The following is a 12,423-nucleotide window of genomic DNA, read 5'->3' on the forward strand; positions in this document are numbered from 1 at the left end:
CAGCAGGCTATTATGAATTGGCACAAGTAAGTAGTAAATACAGTCACAGCTAAACCTTTGTGAAGCACTGGCTAAGGGGCTTCTTTGGTAGCTATTCCAATTAGAATACTTTTTTATAATCTAAGCAGAACACCAGTTATACAGTTTATTGTGGCCTTACAGTTATTGTTTGCCTTTTTAATGGGAAATCCTGTCATATATGCCTTTATGTTTAAAGAACTTGTCTGAAGGATGTCTCTTGTTGTTTATGATGTATCTACTTTTCTGGCATTGTTACAGATGCAGGCAAGCTGTTCTGCTAAGCAGACATTGCAAAAGTATCTAAAATAACAGTAAAATCAAACTCTGCAAGCGATTACCTTCTCAAAAATGGTGTTTCATTCACTCAATCGTGTTTTGGGTTTTTTTACATTCACATCTGCATCAATAGTGCATTAATCTATGTTAATTTTTGGCTTTCATATTTGTGTATCTAAGGGTAGATTTTCTGCTTCTTTGAAGTGTTGAGATGATGGTTCTCAGAATGGGGCCAGCTTCATGTTTTGGTGCCAGTCAAGAGTACAGGGAGAAAACTGTTTACCTGTAAGGTTGACCCCATGTGTATTGTGGTCATTAATGCAAATTGACAATTTCTCTGCTGTCATTCTGTCCAGTGAATTGCCCTGTGACTTTTGAATATGTCAGTCTTGAGCTGTTAATGCTGATTTTAGCAGATGTGAACAAATGTAGCAAAACAGCATTTCATGAGGCAGAGCACAGCGAAGATAGTAAATATCAATGGTCCTGGGGAGTTCCATTGTGCTTCACTATTGGGGGTTCTGCTGCAAGGGGGTGGCATGGCTGGTTGGGGAATCGTGCTCACAAGCTCCACTGAACTAAAACTAAACTGCTGATGTTCCAATTTATTCATGAAAGTGAACTTTTTTCTCTAGGTGCTACTGGCAATGCATGCCAATGTTGAAGATCGAGGGAATAAAGGAGACATAACTCCCTTAATGGCAGCTGCCAGTGGAGGCTATGTAGATATTGTTAAACTTCTCCTTGTTCACTGTGCAGATGTCAACGCACAGTCTTCAACAGGTAACTGGGCATCAGGAACACAAAGAATTAGTGAGACTGACACATAAGATATGCAGCTCTTCTGAAAATCTGTGGGTTTGTCTGATATTTTCAATCACAAGAAAACATGATGGGAAGTTTTCAGAATAGGCCAGATACGTAGTAGATGTGTTTAGAGTCTTACCTGTCCATTATTAAATATTATTTTTAGTATAAACTATAATGTAAAACCTATGAAAACCACTGTGGTGTTAGATGACCAGAAAAATTAATGAAGTTTTTTTCCTCACTGGTATAATCCAAAATTACCCAGTAAGACCATGGGACACACCTGGTCAAGACCAGTTATTTCAGTCTATTGCTTTTTACCAAAGAAGTACAGTTTTTTGAGCATTGAATGTTGTCTACATTGCTGATGCTTGGCCACAGCTTAACTAATCTTGCTGAGAGTATTAACCTGCAGTTGGATTCTGCTAATATTAAGATAGAATTTAAACTTTGTTAAAATTTTTAAAAAGTTGAGTGTCTGAACTATGGAATGTTCTTTTTATCTTTGTTTACCCATATTAAGCAGAACTTAACCTTAAAACTAACTATGATATTTAAAACATGAGCCATATGTGATTGTTTATCACTTACAGTACCAGAGTTCGAAATAATACATTTATTTTCATTCAGCTAGTAGAAGTTTTTCAAGGGATTACAGGATACAAAAACCCAAACATCCCACCTTATCTTCCCTGCCCAAGCTCTACAATGAGTATGAAAATTACTTATTGATCTTTGTGTGTGTGTTTGATCTCTTTGTATGCTGAAGAAGGAAATATAATAATGAAAGAAAAAATATTCTAGTTTATAATATTGGCTTAGCATTAAAACTCTGTCACATTATAGTTGTGTTGGGAGTTTACACCAAGCCTGAAGCTGTTGGCTGAAGTAACATTGCTGTGAGGTTGAAGTCTGCTGCTAGTGATGTACTTGGTTTTGTTCAGAGCTGTTGAAAACAATTTCCTTTCCTGTATTAGGTGTGGGTGGTGGAAGGGGCTTTCATGTCAACTTTTCTTCTCTGCAGGGAACACAGCTCTCACTTATGCTTGTGCTGGGGGCTTTGTTGACATAGTGAAGGTGCTATTGAAAGCTGGTGCTAATATAGAAGATCACAATGAGAATGGGCATACCCCCTTAATGGAAGCAGCCAGTGCAGGTCATGTTGAGGTTGCAAGAGTATTGCTGGAATATGGTGCAGGAATCAACACTCACTCCAACGAGTTCAAAGAAAGTGCACTTACACTTGCATGCTATAAAGGTATTGTCTCTTGCCTTGTTTTGTATTTTTGTTTTAATTTATTTGCTAGGATTTATCTAACTGAAGCTTCCAGCCATAGTTTGAATACTTTATGAAGAGTTTTGGAATACTGGATTTTGGTTTTAAACTTGACATCAGGAAATGCTGGTGTAGTGATATTAAGCCTGTCTACTTGTGATCAAATGTGGTGGACCTGCCTTTGACATGTTACAGATGAAAACTTGTGACTGACTGCATCCAAACACGTGTTTTGACACATCACCACTCTCCTCTTCCCCCACTACTGCATTCCCTATTTCATTTGGATTCCCCTCACCAACTATCTGCAAGTTATGAAAACTTCTCTGGTAGTTGTTGGGAAACAGTTAGAAGGAATCCTCCTGGAATACCCAATGGGGTGAAAATGCTAGTATTGTTACTGGATACTTTTCTTTCAGTGTAATTTTGGAGGGTGTCTATGAATTGTTATGTTTTATGAACTTGTATGGACTTATGGCTTAATTTCCTTTGCTATTTATATAGAAAGTAACTTAATGCAATGGTAATGCAGTGTTCTTTCAAGATAAAATTTCTTAAAATTGTTTTTCTCCTATTAGGAGCTTTAATGATGTGGTTTATTGTCATAGTGACTTCAGGTTTTGCCTCTGTGGTTAGAATTGGAAGCTACATACAACGTATAACCCATCTGAACCCTTGGATCTGGATTTGTCATGGGTGTCTTGCAGCATGTAGTAGTTCCTGACAGAGAAATGTCAGCAGTAGTACTCCTGGATATGTTTGAGGGGCATTCTTGTTTCCTGTGATCTAAAACTTAATAGACTTATGTAATGTAAGATTTTCATTGACTAGAGATTTCCTGTAATATATTTGGCAAGATGGTTGGGGTACTGTGTCTTCCTGTCAGTTTATTTATAACTACGTTTTGTCTTGGAGGAGGATGCTCAATGTGTCATTTTTAACAGACAAATTCTAAAATCATAGAATTAATAACTATGTAGTGTGTCACTATACAGTTGAATAAGCATAGTCTTTTATAGCTTGATCTCCCAAGGAAAGGTTCCTGTTGTGTAAAGCTGGATTAGAGAGGTCTGACTTCATTCCATTGCTGGGCAGTATCTTTGGGAAGGACCACCTGATGTCTGGCTGCCCATTTCGCATTGGTATTTCTTTAGTCTACTTCAAAAAGAGCAGGTTTGCAAATTGTAACCTGCAAAAATGGTACTAGCAAACTATGTACATCTAAATTATTTCATTAAGAATATTGTCTGTAATACTAAAAGTTTATGATAGTACATGCTTAATTATTTTGATCTGTTTGATTTGAAGGCCATTTAGATATGGTTCGTTTTTTGCTTGAAGCCGGAGCTGATCAAGAACATAAAACAGATGAGATGCACACAGCGCTAATGGAGGCCTGCATGGTAAAAAGCCTTTATTTGTCCTCACTTTTCAATGAGAGAGGAATAAAAGAGGTTATAAAAAGTGAGCCTTTGTTAACAGGCTGCTGGGTCTGCCAGTGATGATGTGTTTTTATTGTAAGAAAGCCTTTACTGTAGTTACAAAGGGTGGTCAGCTTCTCAGTCTAATTCATCTTAGGGAAAAAATATTCTAATTTTGGGGGGTGTGATGTGTTGTTTTAAATGCTCCCTATGTGAAGTGTAGGTGTCAACTGATCTGCAGTGCAGGAAAGTTAACAGGTTAAATCAAATCACTTATTTCTTCTGTAGTGTTAGAGTTAGTTCTTCACCTTTGTCTTTATAAATAAGGTCTCTCAGATCATCATGGTATGAGCCTTCTGGAAGTGCACAGAGTTGAGTGACTACACTTTTCCTTTCACCACTGCAGGAAGTGTGTTGCAAGTAGAAATGGTTTGCTTGCTTCTAGGTTTCTATGAACAGTGCTGTGAAGTTGTTATTGTTTGTTTTTTTAAAAATAAAATGGTATGCCAGAAGTAGTTTGGATTTTAGTCCTTGGGAAACTCATATAATTTCAAAGTAGCCATTGAGGAGGAACTTCCCTTTCCAATAATTTAATCTTAATAAGGAGTGTGCTGTAGTGTCAAAGCATATCTGCAACCATTTTTGTCCAGACCTTAGGTGACCTTTTGTCTATTCTTCGAGCTGGGGAACTTCTTTGAAGAAAGAACAGGGACCTTGTTTTCATAGGAAGAACAGCAAATGGAGGAAAACTTAATTTGCTCCCTGAAGCCTGTAAAGCTTTAAAGCTGTAAAGCCTTAGAAGACAGGGTGCAATGTTCCTCCAGTCTTCTGAGAGCTGGAGGATCAAGTGTTCTTTCATTGCAGTGGTGAGGTGATGATGCAAGTGACCAAGGTCAGATTAGAACATCTCAAGCTGTGTCAGAGTCTTCCGATAGTGTGATGGTAATAGTAGCCTTGAATAGTCATCCCTATATGACAGTCTAGTGCCAATAAGGAACTCAGAAGGACACAGTTGCAGTGGGTGTGTGCTGTTACCTAAGGGAGATTGCAGCATGACTAAATATTTTGATCAGGCCACTGCTCTGTTGAGGCTTAGTCTTTTTTTTTCTTTTTTTTTCCTTCAGTTTAGCTTTTCTTTTTTTTCTTTCATGGTGATGCAACCTGAGCACTGGGTTGTTGTGGAGACTGTGAAGTCTCTCATTTGGGGAAGATAAGTTGTGTGGGTTGCCTGCATGTTTTTAGCTCTTGGATGTTTCAGACTAGTTTGCATTACAAAGTGTGCATTGACCTTTAGAAGCAACAGAGGGGAAATTGATCCTTCAAAGTCCCAAGTCAAATGATGCAGTTTATTCCTTGTTATCCTTTGGCTGCACCCTTGCAGAAGGGAACCATCCCACCAAATTATTGTGACTTTTCCAAGCTTTCACTGTTTTCTATCTAATGAACACTGCAAATACAGGAAGCTGAGGTGTCAGTTCACCGACTATATTGTAAGTGCCTTTGAATTTTAGTATGTTTTGGTCAAGATGGAGTGCCATGCCTGGGATAATGCATTTAGTTAGATGAGGTGGTTCTTGGGCTTTAGCCAGCTTCTCTGAGAACGGCAGCCTGTCTCATTTACAGACTTGATTGCTGTGCATCTTATTCACTGTCTTCCTCCTTTGTGGTCAACTAAAGTGTTGGCAGGAGATGTGTGTTCAGTAAGCTCTCTTGCCCTCCTTTTTTATACCTCTGTATTACTGGCTGACAATTGCGGTGACACCAGAACAGGGAACTGGTAGTGTGTTTGAGGTTGCTGTTCTTAATGCAAAATTCTTTGATTTTGGGAATTAGTGGAATTCATAGCTTTATAACTTAATACATCACCCGTGAGCATCAGTGCCCTAGCCTGGACAGCTCTGGCTTGAAGCTTGGGCAGAGAGGTCTTCTAATGTCTTTTTTTGCCCTTTAGTGTTGCCTGACTTTATTTAGATTTCCTTCTAAGGATGCAACATAAGAGCATCTGATATTTCCCACTGAAACTGGCCTTTTCGAAGGAATAAATATTCTTTAGTTCTCCAGCAAAATCTGTCAGCATGCATTTGGGCTAGCTTAAAGAATTAATCCAATTTAGCTGTCAAATCCCAGGAGAACCTCTGTGTCAGGATACTGGGCTCTAAACCATCAAAGCTGTCTGACACTTTACTTGTCCTGGAAGAACTGCATGTTTCTTTGGATGACAGCTGTGTTACTATGATTCAAATGTAGGGTTAAGGGAGTGATCAAAAGAAATTGTGGTAGCTGGGGAGAGACTGAACATATGAAGAAAGTGGGGCAAGATGTTATTTACTAAAGTTATTACTTTTTTATTGTTCTGTTGTTCAGGTAGTTAAATAAAAACATGCAGTTGGCTAGCTAGATGCTCACAAGTGTAACCTCTGAGCAAAAGAAGGCAAGCTCTCACTGCAGGTCCACCTATGCCTCCTATGACATTCAATTAATTGCTTAAAAATGGCAAAGGTCTGCTCCATGGAGATATTTGCATAGTGCTTTGCATAACCATTACCATACAAATAAATTATATGGGCAGCATGATATCCAGCTACTTCTGATTACATAGCCTCAATCATGTGCTGTCAATTCTGGGAGCAGCCTCTAACATGTCCTTAGAACTCTGGCTAGTGTTGACCATTGCCATCAGGTGTATACATTCCTCTGATGTAGCATGTGGCTGTCATTTCTCGTTGCTGTGACTACAGAGCAAAGCTAAACCACCCAAACTGGAGGTGATGATCATTCACCTTCCTACACTGTGTCTGGTCAGTTAAAATAACAGCTGTTTTATTTCTTAGGGGCAAACATAAATGCACAGACAGAGGAAACACAAGAAACAGCTCTTACTCTGGCATGCTGTGGAGGGTTTTCTGAAGTAGCTGACTTCCTTATTAAGGCAGGAGCTGATATAGAACTTGGTTGCTCAACACCTTTGATGGAAGCTGCTCAAGAGGGTCATCTTGAATTGGTGAAATACTTGCTGGCAGCAGGTATGTGTACAGTGCAAATGATCTAGCCCACAGATACTACAAACTCATTGTTCTATGTGATTTAGAAGATACCTGGGCTTGATAGTAGCAGTGTTGTAACAAGAAACTGTATTCTCTCATTTTTGTAAGAAGGAAAAAAAAAAAGCTATACAGTAATGTTGCTTAATACTGTTAACAGCACTGTATTCTGTTATCTAAATACTCACTAGGAACATTATTTCCCACTAACTGCATTTGGAACAGAATGTTAATGCAAATAATGCTTGTTTTTATATGCTATACCTGCTTTGACTGGGCCTGATTATCTGCAGTCAGTCTCCCTGAATAACCAGTACTTTAGGAATTGTGCCCTGGGAAATAGTGTGCAAGACAGATTCTAGAATGTGCTTATTTCTGTGATGAATGTGTTTTGCTACTACATTAGACAGTAGTAAAAATGAAATCTTGCTGGAGTTAGGGAAAAATGACACTTCAATGTCCATCTGTCAGTTTAAAGTTGGTAGAGACTGAAGTGTAGTAATACTGCTTAAAACAGTAAATTAAAAGGAGCCGCATTTTAGAAATCTTCCTTGTTATGGGAGGTGATTTATTTGTATGCTCTTTTCTAAGAATAAACATAAAATTGTCTGGATTTGTAATTCTAGAAAGTAATCCTCCCTGCTCATCGAGGGACAGTGACAACTGTGTCTCTTCGTGCAGTGATACCAGCATGTGGCACCTGTTGCCAGCTCCCTTGGAACGCTGCCTGCACTTCACTTGTGATAGTGTAGAAAGTTAATTGAGGAGCCTTGTGTTAGCATCAGGGAGTCTCTAAATATATCTCACACCTTGAAAATAAGAAAATGGCTCATCACATTGGCATTTTTGAGGAGGAATAATGTGTTACACAGCAAGAACCACACATTGGTTTTGTGTAGCTGGCATATATTAAACTAGTCAAATTGTTACAATAAAATGGTTTTAAAGCAAAATATTTTAAAGAACAGAGAAGAAATGAAATTTGTAAAATTAATACTAATTCAATAACATGTATTTTGTCTGGTTTTCCTGGTCATGCAGCTGTGTCAAAGCAATAGTCTAGACAGTTGTCTGGACTCACTTGTATTTGTTGTAACTACTGAAATCTTCATTGCTGTAGATGGACCATAGGAATGAGTGAGCATATAGGTTAAAGTGCTTAGATTGCCAGTCATCCTTTTACCAAGCCTTGTCTTACCCCTCAGTGTATTTTTACCTCAAGAGCAATTTTTACCATGAGAGCAATGCCCTTGGGCTATGGGAGCTGTTGGTCAGTAGGGTATAGCTGTTGGTCAGTAGGGTATAGCTGTTGTCACAGATCAAGTACATTGATTTTTGTGTTTCTATGATATTACATACTTGATAAGGAGATGTCCAATAATGAAAAAATAATGTTGTGTTTCTAGGAGCTAATGTTCATGCCACCACAGCAACAGGAGATACAGCTTTGACCTATGCCTGTGAAAATGGACACACTGATGTTGCAGATGTGTTGCTTCAAGCTGGTGCTGATTTGGTAAGACTTTGTACGCCAAGCTTATATGCTTATAAAACAGGAAGGTTATTTTAATACTTGGGATTCATATATAGGTGTGAAAAGAGGCATGAAAGAAACTTTTTAGAAAGCCTGCGTGTTCTATTTGCTCTAAAAATAAAAATTCTTATTGGATAATCTTTAATCTGTTAAGTGAAAACTTTTAACTGTAGCTTACACTTGTGACAGTTGATTATCTGCATTTCAGTATAATCCATAAGTTTAATTATTTAGCAGGATATATTTCTGTGTTATCTTTATTCACTATGCTACTTTATTATTCCCAGACTCTGGTGTATTAGAGTTTACCTGCTCTGCTGATCTGAATTTAAAATGTTTTAGTATTAGGTGCTACTACTTCTCTATTCTAGTGTTAATTTCTGATCACAGTGAGTCTCTTTTTAAAACTGTAGGAAAAAACTCCAAACAACCACACCAAACTAATAATGCCTTTTAGATGACCAGCATAATATAATCTCTTTTCTTTGTTCCAGAACTATTTTCTTTCTTGTAGTTCTTGGTTTTAGCGTATTACTTTCATAGTGTTTACTTTTGCTTTGCATTTAATCATAACAAACTTGTATATGTAACTATCAACTATTTTCTTACTGTATATTGGGAGAGGTTAAACTGCCTCTTCATCAGCTGCAGGGATACAATGTGTGCCTGGCTTTTAAGCTGTAAAAAGGGGTTTAAGAGCGTTATGTCTAATAAGGCATGAGCAACAAAGATTGTTCTTTTGGTTGCCTTTTGTTTTTTTCTCCCACAGTTCTCCTTTCTTTTTCCACACTCTCTGCTTGTGTGTATATATTTTTCTTTTTTTATTTGGGAAGGGGGTTGGGATTTAGGTTGAATATTTTAGGGTTTTTTTGTCCATTTTAAATAACAAGAATGCCAGAAAAGTTTATCATTGAAACTGATAAATCAGCATTCTAATGAAGTTACTTCAATCTCAACGCTAAATGAAGTATTTTATTTTTTTAGTTTATATTTGCAAATATAAATAAATGTTATAATTGTGAATTCCACTCTTTGTGAATACTCTTTTTTTCATGCGTTGTTAATTCTTCTGCAGTAAGGTTCTGCTTCATATATTCCTCCCAGGGAAGAAGGCCATGTTAATAGGGAGGTGTGTGTGGATTTTTGTGCACCTGCTCTTTGTTTAATTCAGTGTTGGATACAGAGCCTCACCCACTCTAGTAGAGGCAGGAGAGGTTTTTGAAGTTGTATTGGGTATTTATAAGCAATATTTCAGTACTTATTTATAAAAAGATATAATCAAGAAGTATCTCAAAGTGAGGAGCAAAGCCTGATACAAAAAAATACAAATTCCCATGCATAAGCTTTTCATAGCATGCAAGGATGCTGGCTAAAAGTCACTTCAAATTACTAGAGTTGTGTCATTTTTATGTTTTGCTCCCATCACTAAGGTGAGCTGTGCTTTGGTGCCTTCAGCATCTAGTTCTGATCAGTACTGCTGAGAAAAATCTTACGCCTTTCAAAGATTTGACTGTACTGCATTTTCTTGTACTGCCAAACAAAATGTGGAAGCTGTCAAGAAAAAACATAGGAAGGAAGCAAAGGAAAATGGCACGTGAAAGGGAGACCTGCTGTTTTCATCTACTAGTTTTGAATTCTGGTCCTAAGTAAACGGGGAAATGGCTCCAAAACTGCAGTGATGCTATGGCAGGTGCCTCAGGTTTGGAGCAGCTTCTTTTCAAACCTGTGTGTTGCTTTGCTTTATTAGAAGTTGTAAGTTGGTTTGGATACATTGTTATCATTATAATTGTACTGAGGAAGGTTTCTGAAGTGTGTTGCCTTAGTGCTGTATTATGAAAAAGCTTCATTGGCAATACTGTGGGAGATTATTCTTCTAGATTTCAATTGTCATTAGTAATTTTAATGAGGTTAGTTGATTTCACCATGTTGTCCCAGGTAATCTGGGTGGAGTAGGGAACCAAATGCAGATCTGGACTTCGACCTCTCGTTGGTCTATCTTCATTTGTCTTTAGTTCAGTTTGCCCTCCTTCTGGTGTTCAGACACAGCAAGTGAACATGCATCTCCAGTTTCTTTCCTGTTTCATCCTGCAACTTCAGTCTTTCCTGGGATTGCTTTCACTGATATTGAATTGTTTTCAAGAAACCTTCTTTGTTCCTGAGGTTTATATCAGTCACTGAGGAGTTGGACAATACAACATCTTTCACTGTTGCGAACTGGTCCTTTTTGAGGAAAACACCGGTTATGTCTTAAACAGTAAAATAAAACAGGTCTGTGAGTTTGCTCTGATTGCAAGGAAAAATGGCACTCACTGAGCACATCCATGCTGTGCCTCTGTGTCTGCAAGAATATCAGTGGTTGCATGTCAGCCAACCAGAGGGGGGTTTTCCTAAAACAATACTGCGAGCATACACTGGGACATCTCTGGGTTGTGGGATGAGGTCTTCAAGCAGTTCTTGAGGGTGTGAGGCCTCAGAGATAATTGGAGACTTACTTAATATCAAATTTTCCAAGCTGCCCATTTGGAACAGTCCCTGATGACCTCCTCACCTGTGATTCTTGACAGGGCCAGTATTATGCCAGGGAGGCTGCAAAGGAATGAGCAGTTTGACTGATCAGTGATCCCATGCCTAAACTTGTCCCCTGACCCAGTTTTATTTACTTGTAGAGATGTAGCCAGTGCTAGATTTTGCTGTTGTTACTTGATTGTTTTGTGAGCCACCTGCATATTCTATTTTCTTCCAGATCAGGAAAGTGAGGAATGTGTTTTTTGAGGGTTTTTCTTCTCCAATTCTAGAATGAGGAAATAAAGTTGATCTTTCTTCCCCAAATGCTCTTGAGTTAAAGAAATTATAAAACACTGGCTGTTAAGTTTTGTTGCAGTCAGTTCTCCCATTTCTTCCCCAGCTCAGAGCCTTAATTCCATAATTTGGAAAGCATATAATCTGCTTTAAGACCTCAAATCTTTCTTAGCTTTTCAGGTTTCTCTTCAGTTGCCAAGAGGTCAGGACTGAGTAGGATTTGAGTTGCAGCCTTTGAGACAGCAGGTGTGAAGAGGAACCTCTTTCATGCTGGGCTAGCCAGGTTGGAAGAGGGCAGGAGATGTTTCTCCCGAGGAGAGCATGTTCTGTGTTTTGTGCTTTGAAAATCAAAGTCTTCCAACTTGGCTCAAGTTAACCCTGCTCATTCTAGTGAACTGATTCTTATGTGTTGTTTGTGTCTGGTTGATGTTTTCTCTATCTCAAAATAGAACGTTGAGCTCAACTATGAGCATGATTTATGGTTGTGAGACACTGCAGCAGGTTGCCCAGAGGAGTTGTGGATGCCCCCTCCTTGGAGAAGTTCAAGGTCAGGTTGGATGGGACTTCCGAGCAAGCTGATCAACCTGATCTAGTGGAAGATGGCTTTGCCCATGGCATGGTGGTGGAATAGGTGGTCTTTCAAGGCCTCATCCAACCCAAACCATTCTATAATTATCTCTAGTCCCCAGCAGAGTATTGTCTGAGCTGGGAGTGATTATTACCACCACATCTCAGGACAAAAAGGCTGTTGTTTTTGGATCTCTAGCTTTTCAGGTACTGATCTTCTGGCCTAGATATCCAATATAATTCAGAAGTTCAAGAACCAATTAAGCTTTTGACCTCTGTTAGACTTATTAAGGAATGTGGCTTTATAAGAACCAGGAGAACTAGAAGAAAATGATGGCTGAGATTAGCTTTCTTCAGCTAGTGGTTAGTTTTTCCTTAAATCTCTGCAGTGGCAACTTAGACTAGAAGTAAACAGTATTGGAGTACATGCTCATCTGTTTCTTTCTGCTGGAGAGCTGCTCAATCATATCTCCTTGTGACTAACAATTAATGAAGTCTGGCTTGTTTCCAGTTATTCTGTTACTTTTCTGATACCCTTCGTCTAGGAGTTTGTCTTCTCCATGTCCTTACAGGGCCACAGCTGGCCTGTCAAAATCTGTAGCAAAAGAAGCTTGGCAGGCATACACGTTTCCTTGTTATGTATGCATTTTGAAATTGCCTGTCTTCTGCCAGGTGTAT

General features: G+C 38.6%; 1 protein-coding gene across 1 annotated transcript in view; it reads left to right on the forward strand.

Annotated features, from left to right (window-relative positions):
• LOC104385735 (ankyrin repeat and KH domain-containing protein 1-like) overlaps window positions 1-12,423 on the forward strand; it is a 127,202-nt gene that overhangs the window by 59,744 nt on the left and 55,035 nt on the right. Inside the window, 6 exon segments of the mRNA XM_009994226.1 lie at window positions 1-26; window positions 933-1,080; window positions 2,132-2,365; window positions 3,692-3,847; window positions 6,636-6,827; window positions 8,252-8,361. Of these exon segments, the coding sequence (XP_009992528.1) occupies window positions 1-26; window positions 933-1,080; window positions 2,132-2,365; window positions 3,692-3,847; window positions 6,636-6,827; window positions 8,252-8,361 (866 nt within the window).

This window comes from Chaetura pelagica, unplaced genomic scaffold (assembly GCF_000747805.2).
Source record: "Chaetura pelagica isolate M959 unplaced genomic scaffold, ChaPel_1.0 scaffold183, whole genome shotgun sequence".
In the NCBI taxonomy this organism is placed as follows: Eukaryota; Metazoa; Chordata; class Aves; order Apodiformes; family Apodidae; genus Chaetura; species Chaetura pelagica.